This window comes from Oreochromis niloticus, linkage group LG14 (genome assembly GCF_001858045.2).
Source record: "Oreochromis niloticus isolate F11D_XX linkage group LG14, O_niloticus_UMD_NMBU, whole genome shotgun sequence".
Classification (NCBI taxonomy): Eukaryota; Metazoa; Chordata; class Actinopteri; order Cichliformes; family Cichlidae; genus Oreochromis; species Oreochromis niloticus.
The window spans coordinates 27,676,946-27,698,330 of record NC_031979.2 but is presented as its reverse complement, the minus strand read 5'-3'; the positions used below and the strand labels follow the sequence as shown (position 1 = coordinate 27,698,330).

Here is a 21,385-nt window from a genome sequence, read left to right as displayed (position 1 = left end):
CACTCACACACACTAATAACACTTATTTAGAGATAAGCTGACACAAACGGGCTATGATACGATCCTTTTAATTGAAATGTTCAGGGCTGATCAGAAATGTGACAAACATCAGGATTTAGCAACAATTCAACGGAAAACAACCGCGGTTACAAAAATATCAAAATACTTTGCATAAAAGTGCTTTAGTGTTCAAATTACAAAACACACTCAGCAGTTAGGTGCAACAGGCGTTCTTTTTTTTGCCACAATACTGTCACACACCAAGTGCCACATTTTACCACACATCACCATGTTTTTGTTGCTCTGTTCCTGTCATATTGCACTGAGGTGAGGTACAGAAAAACAGTGAGCTGAGAGGAAGCAGGCCACCATTGAACAAGGAAAATATAAAATAGCATTTTATATGGAGATAAAGGCCTTCCTGTCGGCGACAGTCATACAGCCATGATCACTTTCTTTAGGCTTTAATTAATAAAACATATTCTATGATCAGATTTGTCTTTTGGTTTTAAACAAGTGACAGGTGCTTCAGTTAAGTGTCATTTCTTCAAGCAGAGCGGACCGTGTTCCTGAGCCAGCAGGAAGTAGCATGTCAGTCTGGGATTTTCAGAAGCAGAGGAAACAGTAACAGTGAAGTGCCAGCTACATACTGTAAACCTTCCTCGCTACATTCAGTGCAACCAAAGCAGTCGTTCTTTCCAAAGGTTGCAGTTTATAACACCAGAGTGAAGTTTTTAAATGGCACATAAATAAACAGAATCATTTATATTTGGTCAAAATGACACTCCAGTTATCCCGGAGCTGCTTGAGATTCAAATCTAAGACACAACAGGAGTTAACTGAAAAAAAAAAAGAAGAAAAAAAGATAGATCAGCAGGCTCATGTGATACAGTAAGACATTTCCTAATATCCACTTGAAATATTTCATTGTGCCCCCTTTTTCATCTTGATTCACAAAGCCAGAGTGATGCTCTGTACTTTTTCCCTGCAGCTGCTGTAGAGGACTATCCACTCAATTCCAGGCGTCACTTATGTCGTCTGAAGATGCTCTTCTTGCCAGAGCTCTTGTCTGCAGTGCTGAGACCGATGAGGAGTCGTGCTTTCTCATCTTCTTCCTGCTGCTGTAGGCTGTTGTCCGCCTTCCCTTCAGACGCCTTCCCCCTCAAGTCTGAGCCCGAAGCTGGCTTCAGACGCAGTTTCTCTTTTATCATCTGAGCAGCAAGGAGCAAAAATGACAAGTTTAAAAATATCAAAGATCTGGCTGTCCTTTAACAAAGAGATAAGAATGTTAATGTACCTGCGCTACAAGTGCTTTTCGGCTGTCTCTTTTCACAGCCATGGCAAAGTCGAGCCACGTCCATGTATTGTTATGGTACTCCAAGCAAGGCAGAACCAGATTCAAGTCCTTCCAGTCGACACTGTTCTTTTCACCCTAAGAGAGACGGATATTTCACAGGCAAACACAAGATTAAAGGGGACCTGTTCTCTTAATGGATATTCATTGTCAGCATTTTAAATAATGATGTCAGTGTTTGTACAATTAATCCCTGTATGTAATATGACAAGGTTGGGCAGGTTGGGCATGCATGACATAAATGGTACTAAAGCTGAGCTTCAATTTTCTTATATCTATGTAAAAAAAAATTATGCTGGTTAAAGATTTGGTGAGTAAAATACAAGTTCTGTATTTTGTTTGTTTGCAAACTATGTAAAGAAAACATGGTATGTCTACTAACCACCTCTGGGTGTTAGTCGGATGCATTCATAGCTCAGTACAATCTTTTTTGAGCCACAGATTCCTTGAAGATTTACCTGTTCACTGTTTAAACTGGAACCAATCCAAACGTTACTCACACTCTACCTGTGAGCCAAAAGCTTTTAAAGATATCGTAGCTCTTGAATGATGCCACACAGATCTGGCTATGAGCCACCACCCATCTGCTGTTCAAACCTTGCGTTTGTAAGCAGCCTATCAGGGCAAAGTTGGCTTAAAAGGAGGATTGGCTTTAAGATGGTTTCAGACAGTTAATGAACTGAGGGCCAACCTAAGGCCCAGTGCAAGGTGAGACCCTCTGTGCTCATATGAGGACATCACATTTTGCCTTTTCGCCACTTTATTGATATTGAAAAGAATGAAGCATTTTTTTATGCTTTGTTAATGTTTTATTGTATTAAGCTGTGAAATAAACCTCTTCTCCTCATATGAGAAGTTACAGTTTTTTAAAAATTACTATCCAATTAAAGATGACAGTTTTTATATGTGTGATCCAACGATCTCAAACACAAGCTTGGGTCAGAGGAGGTTAAAAATTGGTTGTTTTGAATTGTGATCCTTTCTGAAAAACAGAAAGGATCTTTGCCTGGTGACAAAGTTGGTTATATTCTAATATCTAATATCTGACAGTTAAACAAATGCTTAGTTAAACATATTTTGTATGAAAGATTTTTGTTGATCTTTGCATTTAAACCAATAAATAAATGGGTACTGAATCTTACTGTAGAGGTATGTAGCAGCTGTTATGCACAGAAACCCACCTTATAGCTGACACAGAGAGGCACTTGGGGAATCTTGATGTAGATGAATGAGTTGTTCATTGCAGCTCGCTCTTTCATCTTATCGATGTCATCGACAGGATGCTGTGTGATTAAATATAAAGTCTACTTACTCTGCCCTAAAATAAAGTGCTGTACATTTTAGCACACATAAAACAGCATCTCTACCTCTGGAGCCTTCCTGAATGACCTTCTGACCCCAGCAGTGCGGTTCAGTCCCTGGGTGACACCTTTGCTGGGACCCATAGCACCCATGGTGTCCTCTGACGATGGCCGAGGTTTGACAGGGATACCTGTATCACAGACGATATTAGAATAAGCTCTCTGGCCTCTGAGTGACTCTACACTTTATACTCCCACTGAGTCTCACATCAAGGTCATATTCAAAGTGGCTGAGGCTCTACATAGAGCTCAGAGGGATGACATAACAGAAAAGCAACCTGACACTGCAAGTCTGGTAGAGAAAATGGAAACTATTGATCATTTAGTCAGTATAAATTTCAGGCTGATGATCACACAGAGTGCTACAGTCATATTACAGATGTTGATAAAAGCATACCAGTAGTAACCAGCCTAAATTTGTCTTCTTCATCTGTGACCTCCTCCTCTTCAACATTTCTTCCTGGGAAGAAAAACCCCATCATTCGTTTGAAGAACTGGTACATCAGCTGGATGGTGAGAGGCACCACATTCACCTGATGATGAAAACAAAATAGTGTTAGAAAAAACATTCAATCAAGCACCATAAAAGTGTTTCAGTCTTCATTCTCACCTCAAAGTGTTCCTTCACAGAGATTCCTCCCACAGGGGGGCGCACTTTGCTGAAAATCCGCAAAGCAAACTGGCGTCCAGACTGGCAGTTACTCTGTGGGCGAAGTACGACCTAAAAGAGACGAGAGAATTAGATTCAAACACATGCATGCATACAAGGACACACACACACACACACACACACACACACACACACACACACAGCTCTACTGAGATTGAGTCTGAAAAAGACACAAACACCACGTTTTATTGATGAAATGAACACAGGAAGGAAGGCAGACACTGTAAGGTTGAGTGAACTTGTAATGGGTCAAACATGCGTCTATGACTCAGGTGCGCATGCACAATATGAAACTTCTCGCCACTGTACCAGCTGTATACATACCCTCAAACGCTGCACAGAGGAAACCAGGCACAAATAAGTTAGTTCTCAAATTGATGTCTGCCATGTATGTCACACTGTGCTTGGTTGTAAAGTGACACAGTGCAAAGTGGTTTGTAGAAGAGAGGACTGGCTAGTATCAAAGCTTCAGCAACCAAAAAGCAAAGAAAATAAATGTAAAGCAAGTGAAAATAAGCTATTCAGCCTAATCTGAATATTCCCATAAAGTTATTTACCTTGTACGCTGCGTTCGGTAGCAGGTTGTTCATTGTGAACCACCCAAGCTCCAAAAGATGCTCTGCTGTATCATCAGACTTGTTCAGCTGCAGGGAGACATTTTTCAAAGTGGTTATCACTCAGTGATCTTATCAGCAGGAGAATATCAAATAACATCTGTTATCCTCTTATCCAGTTTTTAAAATGCAGTAAGGAACTAAAGACAGTGAATTTGTGGGCTATGGTGAGAGGCAGATGGATTGTCTCCAAACTCTGGATGGATTATCAGCATCTGCTCACCTTGCTGTACATGAATCTCTGCAGCTCCAGCTCAGCGATACCAAGCTGTCCGTCCTCTTCTGTCAAACACCAGCGGGCCTGTGCAAAGTAGATCTCTGTTCTCCTCACTACACTCACATCCTCGGGAGGTTTACGTAACTCCAGCTTATTTGCCCGCTGCAGCTGGAAATCCTTAAAACATCTGGAAAACAGATAAATGTTTGTTTGTTTTTTACATTTTTGCCATCTCTGCTCTATGCTGGATGCAAATCAGTGCTGACATAAGACCTGATGAGGATGTTGAGCTCTTCACTCTTCATCTGCATGTCATTCTTCTCCTGGTTCAGCTGGTGCTGCAGTCGTGCGTTAATCTCGTTCAGTTCATCACAACCCAGTTCCTCGGATTGCGCCTGCAAGATGAAGAAGAAACAAAGTGTTTCATTGACTTACCCAGGCACATGGTGCAAGCTGCTATAAAAAACCAGTGTTCGATTTACTCAGATATTGCGGTGTGCTTTGCTTTTAATGGGTTAAGCAGAGATGATTAGGAGTTCCACAGACCCAAACTTGGAGACACAACTGCTACTAACGTAATATTCTATGCAAAAAAACCTGTTCACACTTCAATGTATAATGCATGCAATTTTCCTAATGTGTAAAATTACCTCATGTGCTTAAAGATTAAGAGTACCAATTCAAGTTTACTGTTTGACTCTAACAGGACCTTTGGCATATGTAAAACAACTACACTGATGGTCACAAAGGACTAATTTTATGGACTTTGACACTTAAAAACACAGTCAGATGTGAGTAAGTTCTGGGCTTTTACATTTAACATTAAATTACACGCTTACCCTGATGTTTGAATAAATCTGTTTCTCAAGGCGTCTAATTTGAGCAAGGTGTTGCCTAACAGCCTCCTGAAGATGCAAGATGCTGCTGCGCTGCTCCTCGGGGTTACTGGAAATCTCCAGTTGGAAACGCACTCGCTGCTTTTTCTCACTGTGCTCCTACAGAAACACCACACAGAACACAGAAGAAACACAGTCAGCAAAAGCTGAAACATTTATTAGGGCATGTGAATTATGAGCTAGCTGTTGCGTCTCTAGCCCACCTTGCGTCTGGGCTCCACGTGTAAGAGCAGGTTGTTGACAATGTCCAGAATCATGGCATACTGAACTGGGTTAGTGGATATCTCAAGATCATGATGAATGAGAGTGAAGGTGTCCACAGCACCTGAAAAAAACAGCAAAATGAAAAATCACTCGCTTATTAGAAAATTAGCACTCATGTATAAAGATATGTGGTCTGTTGGTGGTCAAACATACCAGCCTGTTTCTTTAGCAGGTCTTCCTTTTCGTGGTTGTTCCTCAGCTCTGGAGGCTTAATCTGAGTGGCCAGCTCTGGGTTGATGTCATGACTGTAACTGATGTAGTGCATCCGGCAGCTACAGCGTGAGATTATACGCTGAACCTGCTGAGACTCGTTCACCTGTGCGGGCTGGTTCCAATCTGCAATCAACGATCAAACAATATTTAAATCAATCAATCAATCAATCACTGCAAATGACTTTTTAGCTGTGAACAAAAATATAAATATGCCAAAGACTTGACAATTGAAAGGTCTTTCTCATTGTATAAATTTAAACATCCATGCACTCAGTCATGTTTTTTTGTTATTTATTTTTACAGCTGTATTGACTGTCTTCAGTGTCTTGCAGTAAAGGCCAGACGTTATAATGAGGGAGACAATCTTGTGAAAATGGTGCCACACCTGTTGTGGTGCTAACCATTCCTCCCACAGCCTGGCCACTCTCCATCAGCTCCAGCACCGAGTCCAGGTTACGCTGCCGGTGCTCCTCAATGTTTTTCACCTAAAACAAACAAACAAACAAACAAAGACAAAACTCAAAGCTATGATGATAAAGCTGTTTAGTTAACAACAACAACAAACAGTTATTGTAAATGTTGCATAATACTGTGGTAATTTTTTCTCTGATAAAATGTTTATTCTATAAAACATCAAATATGTCAGTTACAGCCTTTCAAATTTCTTTATCCAGTCAGAAAAGATTGCCCTTTGTCAACTTTCTCACTATTTTGCTGGAAAAACAACTGAAATAACTTAAAATAAATCAGCTAATCAGTTACTTGTGTCATCTTTTTAAATACAGTGTCATAACAGTACAACTTCATGGCACTCAGAATGACCTGTCATTGGTTTTCATTTAGAAAGTGCAATATTTTAAAGTTTAACTGCAGACAACATCTGTAAACAACAGCTAAACCCTTAAACTTTTTGTACGTGCCAAATAGAAATTTAATTCTTTAAAGAAAACATTTTCTTAAATGCAAAAAATATATAATCTCAAGTACAAAGTTTAAATAAAATAAGATCTATGCAATCTAAGACCTTTGTTCTCTTGGAAGGCTTTCTGGCATTAATAGGAGGCAAGCTTTTGTGCTGCTGAAAACAGCCTTTATGATTGTGTAGACATTAATTAATATTAATAATAATTCATTTCCCAACCTAACGACCCTTAGGTCACTGGCTTTAAGGGCCCGTGTACATATTGGCTTGTGAAAAAAGCTTTTATTGTTATATTTTCAAATAATGAAATGCAATATGCAATAATCCAATGCAGTATTAAATTAATGCAATATAATTAATAGAATATTTTATATTATTTCAGCCTTGAAATAAATATGGTCTAGTACAACCCATGCCCCCCTTTAAACTCACCCCTGTTTGCTGCAGGTATCCCCATGTAAAATAGGATAGCTGCTGTCAGCCTTCGGCAAGCTGTATATTTTATTCAGTCTGGTATCAGACTAGGTTATCAGTTCATCTCCATATCCTATTGCAACTTCTGGAGGCTTTCTGCAGATTTTTCACTGTATTAAACAAACAGCAGCAGTTGGAGCAAAGTTTGCTTTCCTAAAGAGATTTCTGTTGCAGGCCTTGCTCGTGTTTATATCGTTTATCAAATCAGTGCGCTACATAGCTGTGCATTAAACAAAACATTGAAGCAGAGAATCTGTGTCGAGAATCTTTTATAATCGAATTTTTCAAATTACTCGATGAATCTTTGCAGCCCTAATTCTACGACTGGGTTAGTTGACCCCGTGAGAGCTGAGCCTACCTCCAGCCACAACTGCCGGTCCTCTTGTTCAGATGGGTTGGGCTCCATGGTGGCAAAATACTGCATGCCATCCAGCAGACAGGTCCAGGTGGTCTTCTGCTTCAAGGTGTCGTTATACCAGGCAGGGTGATGCTCACACTGCAGCAGTTGAGCCTTTGCTGCAGACACCAGTACACAGCCGGCAGTCTCTGTGCCACGCAACATCATCTAAGTAACGCAAAGGATGATTGAAAGATAAACACCTGACAATCAATCTGCATCTATTAATCCAAATTTGACAGATTCGTTTTCTAGTAAAAATAGTGACAATCTACATGAATGTCAAATGACGGGTGAGGAAAAGTAGCAAATTATATAACTGCTGTTGCAGTTACCTGACAGTTGACCAACTCAATAAACCAGTTGCGGTTATATACATCATCAGTCTGACAGGCTGCAATGCCACACAGCTGGTCGCTGACACCTGAATCCTCCTCTGAAAACACCACAAACTTGTCTGTCTCCTCAATCAACTTCTGAAGCATCGATGTGCCTGAAAGATAAGTGGAAAAGCAATCAATTACTACATCTTAAAGCCTAAAACTGTTGCCTTTTTGTTAGTCAAGTGATTTCCTTACCTTCATTTTGACTTTTTTCTGATCGGTTGACAGAAGCAACAACTGGTATGGTAGGAGCTGTGGTGGGGGAGTAGGTGGTAGGAGAGCGTTTGAGCTTCTTTGTCTGCAGTTGTGTGTCGATTCTCAGACCTTTCAAAGCTTCAGTGGAGAGATTTCTTTTCAGTACAGATGCCTTTTTGTAGCCATCATATAGCCCAAAGGCTATGTTTCTGTTTGTAGTTGTCCAGGAAGCACGTAGATCCACCAGACGCAATTTGTGAGTATAAGAGGCATTTGTTTCATCCTTTGTGTTCACCTCCTGACAAAGAAGATACAGATAAGGATATTAATTATTCATGCAGTTGCAGTGAAAAATACATTTAAACTTCAGCCCTCAGGCTCTGGCTGCTACCTCCTCCATGCGGATGCTCTGTCGTTGGTAGCTAAGGGATGACAGGCTGAGCAGGTGAGTCTTGTTCACTTGAGTGTTGATCTGGTGGTCAGCAGTCTCATCCCAGGTGGAGGCCATCAGGTGGACTGTCACCTGTGAGAGCTCACTAACCATCTGAGTCACATTCCACTCAGAGATCAGCCTCCTCATCACAGTGCCAGCTGAGAAACCACACAAAGACACAAAAGCACACACATATAAACTAATAAAAAGTACTTTATGTGATGTTGCGCATCCGGCACATCTGTAAGTAAATTGCTTTTACCCTGTGGAATAAGTCTTTGTGTGCCCCGAGTGAAGACGTGGCCTTTGTTGCACTCCAGTTGGATACCTCTCTGCTGGGCAAAGGAGGCCCAATAATGCACCTAAAGGGTACACAATATATAAAATGTGCAATAATCAAGAAAAACACTAATATAATGAACAGTTACAAACTGAGGCATATTTGATGGGAAAAATGCCAACTTTCATCCTCAGACTGCTGCTGTAGCACACACTGAAAAAACAAAACAAAACCTACTTGTAGTTGTGGAAAGGCAGCTGTGTAGGACATCTGCTTGTAGTGCTGACCAAGCTTCTTGCGAACTGGCTTGAGGCTATGGAAGAGCTTGCCTCTGCAGATTGGCCGAGATACACTTGTCCATGTGGCCCAGAAATTTTGCATCCAGCGCAGTGTGCTGCTGTACAAGAGGATTCTGGGCTGATAAGCGTCTACGAAGAAAAAAAGAACAAAACCTTTAACTCACAACAGTAAAATAGATATAAAACACTGGTTTGTAAGTGTGGTAAATTTAGCTTGCATTAGGGCTGCACGATTTTGCATAAAATGAGAATCACGATTTTTTTGCTTAGAATTGAGATCACGATTCTCTCACGATTTTCTTTTCCAATATAAATATTTATTGCACTTATTAACTGCACATCAACTTCGTAACAGTTGAAACTGAACATAAAAACAATAAATAAACATAAAAACAATAAATGCCTCACATTTTGTGGTTGCCGCAAAATGTTGTACTGCTTGAAATTCCGTCTCCACCGTTGCTGGACACTGCGCGTATAGAGCAGGTAGTGCAACAATAGAAAAATAGTTGCGGGACGGCACTGTGTAGCGTTTGTCTAGGGTGTTGATCATTTTCCTAAATCCCTCGTTTCGCACAGTGTTGATATATCTTTGGTCAGGTGATAAGTAATAGCCTCCGTAATTTCTTTGTGCCTGCGGGAGTTCGACGTGTATAGGGAAGTGCTGTATAAGGTTCCCATTATTGATGTTTGGGTGGTTGACAGGGACGAATTTTCTCCTGTCACTTTCTCGTCATCCCTGACGTGTTCTCCGTTGTTTTTTCCCTGCCAATTTGAGCATCACGGCACAGCTTCTGTATCACGTGGTATAAGGCTCCGCCCTTGTCATTTGTTGAGCAGGAAGAGGGAGCGCTTGTTTTCATGCAGATTACGTCCCGGATCAAAATGCGGTACAATCGTCGTCTTTTTTTCTTTCTTTTTTTAAATCGTTGTCATTTGGAAATGAGATCGCACATAAGTATGAATCGAGATTGCGATTTTCTAACGATTAATCGTGCAGCCCTAGCTTGCATAGAACGATGACTGAATACAGTTTGACAAACCTGCGCCACAATGCTGGTTAAGGTCCATGGTGATGGAGAGGTTGAGGTTCTCAGAGCGAAACGCTCTGTAAGAGTCATGAGGCTGTCCTGACGTCACGTCTCCAATGTTCTCCGCACAGCAGAGCATTACAGCGTGGTGGTCATGGGGATTGCCATGGCAAAGCCATTGGAGATCAAGGGTCATACACAGGTTGGGCAGGTGTAGAAAACAGATATCATCATACCTGGAAAAAGATACTTATTAATACTGAATGTTTCTCTGCAAACACTGCTTTTATTGCTTCCACTTACTTTGACGCGGTCCTGACATTTACATCCAAGTCTCCTTTAAAAACAAACTGGCCGGGGTTCCAGTCAAAGTTCAGCTTATTCCACTCCCAGTGCATATTTTCCGTGGTATTATAGGGATCCTGTAAGAATCACAACAAATGAACCTGTTACTAATTTTGCTTAGCACAGTGGGTCTCAGACATTTTCTAGCATGTTCTACCTCATCAGCCAAAAACGCCCCTCAGTTTTTATTAAAAATATAAAGAATCCAACATGAATAAACTTAAACAACGCAGTGTAATATCATCAGAAAACTCTTGTTTTGTTTTCCCTAAAAAATATGTTATTCATCTTACTTTACTTTAGATTTATTTATAAAATACACCTTATATTTTTCCCAGGCTATCTGTGCCCCAGCTTCAGTGGCTCCTGCCCCACAGTTTGGAAACAACTGGTTATCATGGCATTGTTAACACAAGTGTCAAAACATAAGAATTACTTTAAATAAAATGGTGAAAGCTGCCAAAAACATAATAAAAATAAACTGATATTAATAATATAACATAAACATAAATACTGAGAAAAAACAATGTTTTACCTCTGTAGCCAGCTGATGAAGATTGGCCTGATCAATGTCCATGACCCAGCGCCCGTGCAGAAGGAGACGACTTTTGTCCCACCAGGCCAGAAGAGGCGAGGGATCAGCTGTAGGTTTGGTCAGAAGGTCAACTGACTGGCCAATCAAAGTCCAGGCAGGGTCCCAACACGGCCCCCAAACAATAGTGTACAGAGAGATGTTGGCTGGCGAAAAAAGAGCATGTAACAGTTCCAGTGTGAAACATTCAATATAAATGAGTCAAAATCATTGAGTAGTTGTATACTTTAAAAAGAAAAGTGTACACTTTTCTTTTTAGAGAAGTTCTAGTTTTGCATGTGCAAGGACAAGGACACATTTCTCTCCTCATTTACTCCTGAAAATCCGGTCTTCTGCTTCATCAGTTTTAGTCTAAACAGTTGAACTTTTAAATCACTTATTGGTCATAGTCATAGGATTATAGCAGATACTTCTGCATACCTAGACAGGATTTTGGGAGATTGACCAACATTATACCCATAACTCACATTTGAAGTCATAGTAGAACTTGAGTGGTGGCATATTCCTGTGGACTGTTACATCTCCCCATGGTGGTCCAAGTGGGACAGTCTGTTTGCGTCGACCTCTCAGCTGTCCATCTTGCTCTGTGCCAATCAGACGTCCCGACAGCTCCCAGTCACGGATCTCAAACAGGTAGCGAGGGTAGTCTCGAATTCTCACTGGTACAAAGCAAAAGTAGTAAAACAATAAAAAAAACTTTGAAAAAATCCTTTGTTTTTTGCCTTAAATGGGCATATAAAGTTGCTCTTACCCAAAAATGCAGCTAGTTTGAACTTGACTGCACGGCACCATTGGATGACCAGAGGGAGCCCATCTCTGGGGAAGGGACTGATCCCGTCAATGTCCCTCAACTGTTCTCTCACCCTCTCAGGGCCATGAAGGGACTGATCAGCAATGGCGACAAGTTCTAAGTCTGAAACAGTCCAGGTCAGCAGCGACTTCCTCATCGGTGTATTTGCATAGAGGCGGCGTGAACGCTGGATGTAGATCTCTATATGCTTTTTCTCCAGTGAACTATACAGCTCTTCTATCTTTCTAGCCGGGAGAAGTTCTCCATGCTGTTTGCGGAGATCTGCCACCTTCTTATCCAGAAGCTGCAGACGCTTTGCACTCTCTTTACTTTCATCTTTCATCAGTTCATAGTTGTCTCGCAGCTTGATTTCGAAGACATCGTCCAGGAAGACAAATGAGAACTGGCTAATTTTGAAGATGAGGTCAGGCGGCAGACGTTGGGTTGCTGAGGTCTGGGTTGGGGAGTGATGGAGACTTTTTAGCCACTTCTGCACACTAATAGCTTTGTCAAATGTGTTTGAGAAATTGTACTGGTAGGGGAACTCCATAGATAAGGAAGGACATGTCAATACCCAGACACGGTTATGAGGAGTGGTGAGGAAGGGGAAAGTGTCTCTGTGCAGCTGCATTTCAGTCAGATCTGCATGTGTCTCCACATCTAGGCCATTAAAAGAGACTATATTGTTGCCATCAAAGTTGAAGATCACTGAGGGAGAGCGCATATGCATAGAACTGCCTTGCTTTGAGAGAGAGAGTGCATCCATGTGCAGCAGAATGTAGTTCTGATCAGTAACATGAGCAGTTAAACGAGTACAGCCCAGTTCAACACGCAAACACAGGCCTCTACTCTGACCTGAGGCAGCTTCAGTGTTCACTGGTTTAACTGGCTTTTCCTCTGCTTTCTCTCCACACAGCATTAACCAACACGCCTGACCTTCAGTCATGTGCTGATATAGGACCATGTGGTCTGGTGGCGTCCATTCAACAGTAAGATCCTCTTCACATTGAACCTAATTAAAGAAATCAACATATTAATACACTCTGAAATAAACACCGCTATCATGGTGAGATGGAAATTTATTTAGTCCACATAAATTCAATTCAACAAAATGTGGTTACCTGTATAGTGTGGGTGGTGATGTGGTACCACAGCGTTAATGTGGTGAGTTTTACTATAGGGTTGATGGTTTGAGAGGCAGGACAACATACTTCCATGTTCTCTGTGACTGACTTGATCACAGACAAGCTGACCCCCTCCAGAGACACCCTGGAGCTCTCAGCAGAGGTCAGGACTTTAACAGTGTCCATCCGCAGAGCTACAGCTCCTACACAGGAAACAAGTAAAGAAGAGATGATACAGACAAAAATGGAAGCAAATCAAAAGAAGAAAACATTGAAGAGAAGAAAGTGGAGGTCTCTTTTGGAAGTATCCTGGGAGAGAGAGTAGAGGGAAAGCTACAACGCAAACGGTACAGGGTGGACTTGTACCTAGACCTCTACAACAGCACATGGACTGTCTGCTCAACCAAGTGAGCTATAGTAACAGCCACATATTATCTTCACTAGGAAAGATTTCTCTCTCTCTCTCTCTCTTTTAATAAAGCAAGACATGTAACTGACAGAATGCATTCAGATTAATTTTGATTTTGAAAAAAGTTACAAATTTCCTCACAATTTACTAAAGCCAAAGGTTACATCAATCAAACACTAGCAAAACTAGCAAAACACAGTACAATTCCTAAATGTTGCAGTGTTGTGGGATTGCCTACCAACAGAGTAAAGAAACCTTTAGGTCTATATACTTTAAACTGAAAAACTAAGCATTTAATGTGACAAAAGTGGATGCCAGCAGAAATTTATGATGTCATTAAGTGCCGTTCACAGCTACAGAAGATTGCTAATGCATACCTAACATTCTCTTTCTAAAATTAACGAGACATAGTAGGGTTTAAATAGCAATTTCAGTTCATATTTGCAGTAGATGTGGTTTTAACTGTGAAAAGCAATACACCTTTTTCTTTACACATAAACAACTTCCTGTTTAGCATACATGTCCTAATATGATTTAAACTACTGCACAATTACCAGAGTGGTTGCTGAAAAAGTTTATCAATTGTATGTGATGATTTGTTTTATCGCCACAGAAGTTACATTTGGAATTAAAGCTGTAGAGCAACAGTCTTTTCAGTCAAACAGCTCTGTATTATACTAAAAATGCTCATTCCTTACCTGCCACATTAGAAAGCGTGAAGACATTAACGTCCTCTAGACAGCAGTCCACTTTAAAAAGCAGGTGTAGCTGTGAGGAGGGGATAGGTTTTATGGTGTCGTCATTACAAGGAGACAATGGAGTCACATCTGGGAGATGTGACTCTGGATGGCGAGGAAAACACATGAGAGACAGCAGGCGAGACAGACACAGTGCACAGGTCTCTGAAAGCTCCACTTGAAGCCCTTTCAGCCTGGACTCAATGTTCAGACTCAGAGGCTGGTTGCTTGACTTCATGTGGGGTCGGTTCAAACTCCCCTGGAGGGAGAAGAGATTAAAGAAGAAATCTTATGATGATTTTACTAGTAAAAATTCAGTTTAACTTGAAACCATGTGTTCTTATTTTTGCATTGCACATATAATCTAGAGTTGAACAAATTGGAAGATTTCCCAAGTTTAAACTGTAAAAAAAAATATTAGTCACAAGTCACTTCAAAGAAGGTTGCTGATAAGAACTTAAGCTTTAGCTATGAACAATAAAGTGGAAAAAATAATATAAAGCACCAATATAGAAAGATACAAATGTTTGTAAAGGTTTGTTTGCAGTCCTACCTGCAGGCTGAGTGAGTCTAGGATTAGGGCTTCTCCCCATACATGTTTACCAGGAGGGTGGGGTGCCTGCTGGATATGAGACCCCTGACCCACTCTCCACCAGAAGTTGTCCAAGGACAGCGAGGCACGTTCGTGCACATTTTGGGACTCTTGATTCTCGCTCTCAACTTTAATGTCAAGGATATGCCGCAGTTCTGAAGAAACAAATGGCGTGCAGACAAAAACATAACTGTAATTTAAGCATAGACGGTATTAAAGATAAACACTGTCACAGTTTTGCTATTTTTTTTGTAAACACAGAGCGAGATGTGGGTTTGACCTTGTAACTGAGAACACTGGCTAATGAACAGTGAATCACAAATTATTAGCCAACAAGAATGTCTATGATAATCTTTCAACTCTAACAAATACCACCACTTAGAAAATAATGGTCATGTTTTATTTGATATGACCTGAAACTATGTGCCCATAAAGAGATAAGGAAAAAGTTTACTGATGTCAGAAAGCAAGTTTTCTAAGTGGTCCCCTGGTGGCCATTAAAAAGAACTCATTTAGCCACATTTAAGCACTAGCCTCACTTTTCACACCACGTCTTTTGTACTTTTCAATTTAAGTCACTCTGAATAAAAGGAGACCTCTTTCTAGCGTCATTGCTTGAAGTAGAAAAAGTTAATGAGTAACAATTAAAAGGGCCCTGTGGAAAAACATTATCTAATCTTCACATGTTTGAAAGAGGTTTGCCTAATAGTTACCCAGAGAACAAAGTTATGAAGGAAAATGTGTTTCAAGAATAGAGGAGACGTGTACATAATAAAGTAAAGTAGAAACAAAGTGTAAGTAAAGTAAAGCTTTTCACAATGTGTTAACAGGTAAACCCTCATTCAGATCAATAAGATCATACACACCTGCCTCTCTGGCTTTGTATGTGCAAATTCAGTAACATAGGTGAATCTTTAAACCAGAACATCAGTGACGTAGTAGCTCATCCAGCTTACAGTACGTCACAATTCACAGGTTACTGCCCATTAAAAGACAGATGTGAACTTGTACATGGTTTGGTGATCATTAGGTGGTTGCTGTGTGTACCTTTGAACAAAATGTGACTAGTACTGTAGGAGTAGTGATTTTTGTGAATTGTGAACAGATGGATGGAGACTTTGCAATGGTACAATCACTCCTGAGCTAAAAAATAAATAAAATAAATAAATAAAAATATTCCTATATAACTTTTTTGCATCTGTAACCTTTGTGAACATAATGCACTTTTCACATGACTGTATGTACAACGAGTACCTCCATTAGCAGAGAGGAAGCCCAGAGCAAAAGGTGTGGTGTCTCCCAGCTGAACAGACACATTGACGTTGGACACAGAGGTGGTGATCATCACGGGAGCATCCAGGTGAGGGAAGCGCCTGAGGAAAAGGAGGGTGGGCAAATAATCTAATGGACTACACCGCACAAGGTAAGGTAATGGACAAAAACAATAGAGAATGAGTGATGCACAAACAGGGATAATGAAGAGAAGATGGTGAAAGGTGTTAAGAAGATTTTAATAGCAGAAATCCAGCAAACTACAAGTCTTTTACAACTTGCCTTTTTCTGTGTGCTTCCTTCCTGTGGAATAGCTGTTCCCATGGAAATAGATTTAGCCAATGGGAGAACTCCTGGTGACGGTAGTGAATGATGCAAGTGTTGACCACGACTGACCCTGAGATGTCAATTGATGTAACCTAAATTCACAGAGACATGAGGGAGAAAGTCTGAGTAACTGATTTACAAAACCATGCAATGTGGCCTTAAAGCATTTCCCTCACCTGCAGGGTTGTCTTGATTGTGTTCACACAAAGAATTCTTTGCCTACTTTGAGACAGCAGAAGTCCATCTGCCAGCAGAAAAAAAAAAGAGTGTGTTATTCATGACTTCTTCCTCCTTCCTACTCTCTCTGCAATAAGTCTGGCGCCCAGCTGTCCACTTACCCTCGAGAAGGAGCTCCAAGCTGCTCTGGGGAAAGCTCAGTTCAGGAGTGAAGCTTTTAAGAGGAAGCTGCTCGTTGTCACGTCCGTAACAGACCTTTAAAGACTTTAGAGTCCAGTTCAGGTGTCTGTAGAGGTAAGAAAATAGGGTCATAAAATATCTGAAACAACAGATCATTTAAAAGAGTAAAGTGATGCAAAACTGTGATCACACTAGATGTAAAACGGTGACTCACCGTTTCTGGCTGTGCATCGACAGGGTTATGTTTGTGTTATCAAATTCCACATTGACCTTGTGAGGAATCAGCTGATGAAAGCGTTCCACAGTCTCAGTCTGAATAAATTCATCATTTTCACTCTCTAAAAGGAAATAGTATTATAGTATATAAATTAGAGTGTTATGTAAAGTATTATCAAAAATATCAAGCCTATCAAGCTGGCACTCGAGTTTTAAAAATCTATGACATAGTTAGAAAGACAAAATTAGCACTTCTTCAATAATAAAATGCAGGTGTTGACTTTCTGACATTGTGCATATTCCACGGGATTTCAAATATTCTGTAACATGCATGTTGTTTAGGATTACACTTAATATTATAACTGTTAGTATGGAGGTGGATCCTTAATGATGCAACTGAATTTGCATAAGAATGCAGAGCAACCTGGGATTATACTGAGAAGTTAAATCACTAACAGCACAACTTTAATGCATTATTTTCTACTAATCTATAAATATGTTTCTTATACAAATACATACTAAGGTTACGTGTCATTTCCTCTTTTTTGCTCGTGAGAATGTTAGTAGTTATTTATATGGACAGAACTACCAGCCTCGACTGTATGCGCAATGTTTAAGTTCTGTTTTTAACTGCAAACTATTTTTAACATCTGATTCAATGGCCTAACAGACCTGTGCATATATAAAGAAATGTAAGAAAAAAATCATCTTACTTTAAATGCTTTTCAAACATTTTCTCCAGCTTTTGTAATGACTGTATAACTTAAATGTGTCCTACTTTCACTGTGTTGGTAAAACTTCTTTATCATTAAGGACATTTCAAACACTCACAGAGGCCAGTGAGGAGCTATGATATGACCTTGATTGCATTTTCTGGTTGGTTAGCAGAACAGCTAAAAATATCACAGATGATGGAAAACGTCCAGGCATTTTAGAACACGCAAAAGATCAAATGCAAATGCAAAGGCAGAGAAAAACAACAAGTAGGGCAGTACAGAGTGAAGGTCCTGTGGATGTACAACAGCCAAGACACTGTTCTTTATTCATGTAACACCGGACGATACTAAGTGCGGGATAGACAGTTTTAAAATGTGATTTTCATAAGGGTTCTTCCCCCCAATTCAATAAATATATCATAAAAAAAGATTATTAAAACTTTACCATCTGTGATGGTACAACTATGAATGCAAAACAGTACAACAAATCAGACTTGAAAAATAGAATGAAATAAACTGAAAGTTAACTGCAGTGGTTGGATAAAACTGTACTGTGCGAAAGTCTTGGGTCATTCATAATTTCTTTATATTTTGGTAGGAAATGGGAAATAGACAGAGTGATTTATTGAAACATGTTCAAACATGCGTGGAAATGCAATACATAAAGAAAAAACAGAGTCTGTACAAATGTATTGAGCTTGAAGGTCAATATTTGGTATAACCACCATTATTCTTCGACACAGCTTGAACACTTAGGGAAGCTTTCTAGTAATTTCTTTCAGTAGTCTTTAGAAATACTTCTCCAGGCTTCTGGAAGGACATTAAACACTCTTCTTTGGACACTGGCTGTTTTGTTCTCTGTCAAGATGATACTACAATACTATTAAGGTCTGGAGACACGGGGGATATGCCTTTCTGTCTGTCCAGACTGTTCATCAGTTGTAGGTAGTTTTTTTTTTAGGCTACACACTTTTTAATTCGCCCTCCACCTGTCCAGTTTCATCAGATGTTTTTTTAAGGACACACTGCGCACCATGCAAAGATATTCATTGTATTTGGCTAATAACTGTCTGGGAATCACCTTGTTAGTGCAAAAATACTATTTTATGTTTGCCAAACTGTGTCATGTTTGGCATTTTTTGTAGACTTAAAAAAAGGAACAAATAAAGCGCCTAAAGATACAATTTAAAACTGATTCTTTGCTAAGTTGTCTGTTATGTGTAGACACAACACTGGTTCATCCCTTTTTTTTAAATGATCAATGTTAAGGGGCTTAACAGCAAAAAACATTCCTCTGAAAATGGTCATGTACAAGGACTGGACTGAAAATGAGGGAACAAGCAGCCAATGTCCACTAAAAAAACTTTACAAGACTTTCAGAAAGCCTGGAGAAGTACTGTTCATGACCACTTTGAAAAATTACAACAAAGTCTCACTCCTTGGAAGCAACATATAAAGAAATGAGAGGTGGTTCAAGATTTTTGCACAGTACTATAGATTACAATTTGGAGAAAAGAAGGAATGCAAATGAATGTGATGGATAAACATTAAGACTTACAAATCATAGCCTCCATCTCAGAGGTCAAACGTTACTCACCAAATGCACCACGATCTTTCTCTTTGTGGGAAACTGCTGGAAGCTGGAGTTGACTGAGGAACAGCCCCTCGTGCAGCTCTGCCATTAGAGTCCTCACACTCAGGGACAGACAACCTGGTTTCATCTCTGGTAGCCTCACATCTCCAGATAGCAACAGGCTAAGTGCCACTTCAGCCAAACATATGTCCTAAAATGGAAAGCACATCATTTACAAACATTCAACCGCCTGTTTCTATTTCAGTGACAGTTACTCCACTCACCAGTTCACTGCTTTTGAGCACTTTACTGCTTAGCTGTCCAACCGAGAAGTCCCATGCCAACCTGTGAATAAATGTTTGAACATGGATTACTTTTTGGATCAATTAATTAATACAAACTATTGATTCAGTCACATCAGTTATGAACCAAAATAAATAATACCTTTTACTCTGGTGGTCAAGTAACAAGGTGATACCTGCAATAGTCATGTGCCATAGAGACTCTGACAGTGCTAGGTTTAGTACCATCACATTGATGGAGCTGATGTGGAATGACAGCAGCTGGAAATACAAAACAGGAAGTGAGATACTGTGTACAAATGAGCATAAAAAAGAAATGTTAACTTATCGCCAGCCTTCATACTTGTGACAAGAATTGAAGCATTTTGGGGCTGAGAGAAATCTTCGCTGACTTTTTTCCATGGCTCTGCTTTGCCAAAGGTTTCAGTGGTGCTTGCAAGTCAAAGCGGACTCTGGTTTCTCCAACACACAACGCCAGGTATCGCCTGAAACACGACTTATTCTATTATTTGCTGCTAATTGTTTTTATCTCAGACTATCTGGGCAACACATTAAGCTACTTACGGTAAATCCTGGTTTAGAAGTTTACTTGAAATCCATATGCTGTCAATTTCCTGCCATTGACAGAATTACAGCAAGATGAAAAATACATTTAATATATGGTGAAGTACACAAACTCAGTCGGAAGTGAACCACTGACATGGGAGTGGTTGTTTAGCATGTGCTGACTACATAAATGTCATGTAAACAAAAACGTGTCCTACCAAAGTATGCTGGGGGTGAAACTGGATACTGACTCCTTGGACAGAAAACAGTCCTACTGATTTAATCTTCAGCTCAGCATTGAGGACAGTTTGGAAGAATCGCACAGCCAGGGTACATATGAGCCACCTAGAATATCAAGAAAATGTGCTTCTTTAAATGAGGAGAGCAAGGAAAGATCTGTTAAGCCGTGCTTGCAGGTTAAACCATGCCAATGATCGCTGTACTGTAGAAATTTTCACACATTTCTCACCTGAAAATGGCACACAGCACACCAATAGCCAGCAGAAAGATTAAAAAGACAGATATCAGCAGGAGAGACATTGTGTCTCTAGTTGTTCACACCCAAATCTTGGGACATGGGTCTGGCTGCTCCTTATCTTCTCTCAGCTGCTGTCAAAGAGGAAAAGATGTACTTAAACACAACATCCAGGTCCTACTGATAGGTGACACCGACTGCTTGCAAACAGTTTCTATAACTGTAATTAGCCGGGGAAACACTTCCTATACAAGTTAACAACCGTTCGTTGTGGAAAACGTTAACAGCTAGCCTCATAGAGCTAACAACGCTAATTAACTACAGTGTAATTACAAACCGACCACGAAACAGCACCTAGCTAAACTTTATCGCGCAGCTAACAGTGTAAAAAACAAACCTCTACCTAAACTTGTTTCCCGTTACCTAGCCGCCAGTGAGAAACACTCACTGCCAAACAGCAGCAGCATTAGCCCAAAGTAAACCCAGCACTAAACAGTTAACGAAATTCGCCGCCGCGTCATCCAAAAATCTCAAGCAAATCTGGGCTAGCACTGTAGCACGCTAACGCTACAGCTAACTTAGCGGAACAGCCGGTTGGCACTCTTTTTTGCGCCTGTTGGTCGTCTTTGGTCTTTTTTGGCTTCACTCTCTTACAAAACTCACTTACCCTGACATATTCACAACACCGAGCTGTCGCAGGGCAGCGTAACGCTGGAGACAGAGCAGTTTCATATGACAGTTGACTGAGAGATTAATAAACACTGTTCTCCGGTTCGCCCTGCTCAGCTGGCAGCTCGGTGGAGCGCAGTGGTGGGAGCGGAGCTGGGGATCGGCCAGTAACGCTGTCTAAGCAAGTATTAATCTTTAACTAAACAGTCACACATTATTCAGCGGTTCATATCAACTTTAAACTAATTCATAAACAAGCAAGAAAATAAAATGCACAACCTTTATTCCAGTCAGACATCAGTTTTACAAAGACCAAATAAACAATTTATTCCTATTGTGC

General features: G+C 40.3%; 1 protein-coding gene across 9 annotated transcripts; it reads right to left on the bottom strand.

Annotated features, from left to right (window-relative positions):
• Positions 1–52: 52 nt before the first annotated feature.
• LOC100691784 (protein KIAA0100) lies at positions 53–21,201 on the bottom strand. 9 transcript variants are annotated; one of them, XM_025898170.1, is made up of 41 exons: positions 21,044–21,201; positions 20,371–20,510; positions 20,120–20,246; positions 19,920–19,969; positions 19,699–19,840; positions 19,498–19,616; positions 19,338–19,398; positions 19,078–19,264; positions 16,763–16,886; positions 16,530–16,654; positions 16,368–16,435; positions 16,147–16,283; positions 15,847–16,001; positions 14,554–14,747; positions 13,962–14,259; positions 12,852–13,057; positions 11,692–12,742; positions 11,408–11,599; positions 10,884–11,086; positions 10,307–10,425; positions 10,016–10,239; positions 8,911–9,101; positions 8,656–8,755; positions 8,352–8,551; positions 7,961–8,258; positions 7,718–7,875; positions 7,344–7,550; positions 5,975–6,074; positions 5,530–5,712; positions 5,316–5,437; positions 5,056–5,211; positions 4,490–4,611; positions 4,223–4,403; positions 3,943–4,029; positions 3,710–3,718; positions 3,326–3,436; positions 3,113–3,248; positions 2,722–2,846; positions 2,536–2,637; positions 1,298–1,432; positions 53–1,211 (listed from the first exon to the last, which is right to left on the bottom strand). In XM_025898170.1, exons 2-41 carry the CDS (start codon positions 20,439–20,441, stop codon positions 1,026–1,028), a joined length of 6,762 nt encoding a protein of 2,253 aa, XP_025753955.1. In that variant the 5' UTR covers positions 20,442–20,510; positions 21,044–21,201; the 3' UTR covers positions 53–1,025. The 9 variants fall into 9 exon arrangements, with proteins under 9 accessions (XP_025753955.1, XP_025753954.1, XP_025753957.1 ...); XM_025898169.1 differs by having other exon boundaries at positions 20,371–20,507; XM_025898172.1 differs by lacking the exon at positions 21,044–21,201 and adding an exon at positions 20,780–20,962.
• Between the last annotated feature and the right edge of the window lie 184 nt (positions 21,202–21,385).

Coding starts and splice junctions, on each gene's coding strand:
- LOC100691784 (XM_025898170.1), bottom strand. CDS start 20,441: ATGTCTCTCCTGCTGATATCTGTCTTTTTAATCTTTCTGCTGGCTATT. Junction 10,426..10,883: donor TTCATCAGCTGGCTACAGAG/GTAAAACATTGT, acceptor TGATTCTTACAG/GATCCCTATAATACCACGGA. Junction 6,075..7,343: donor ACCGGCAGTTGTGGCTGGAG/GTAGGCTCAGCT, acceptor TGTTTGTTTTAG/GTGAAAAACATTGAGGAGCA.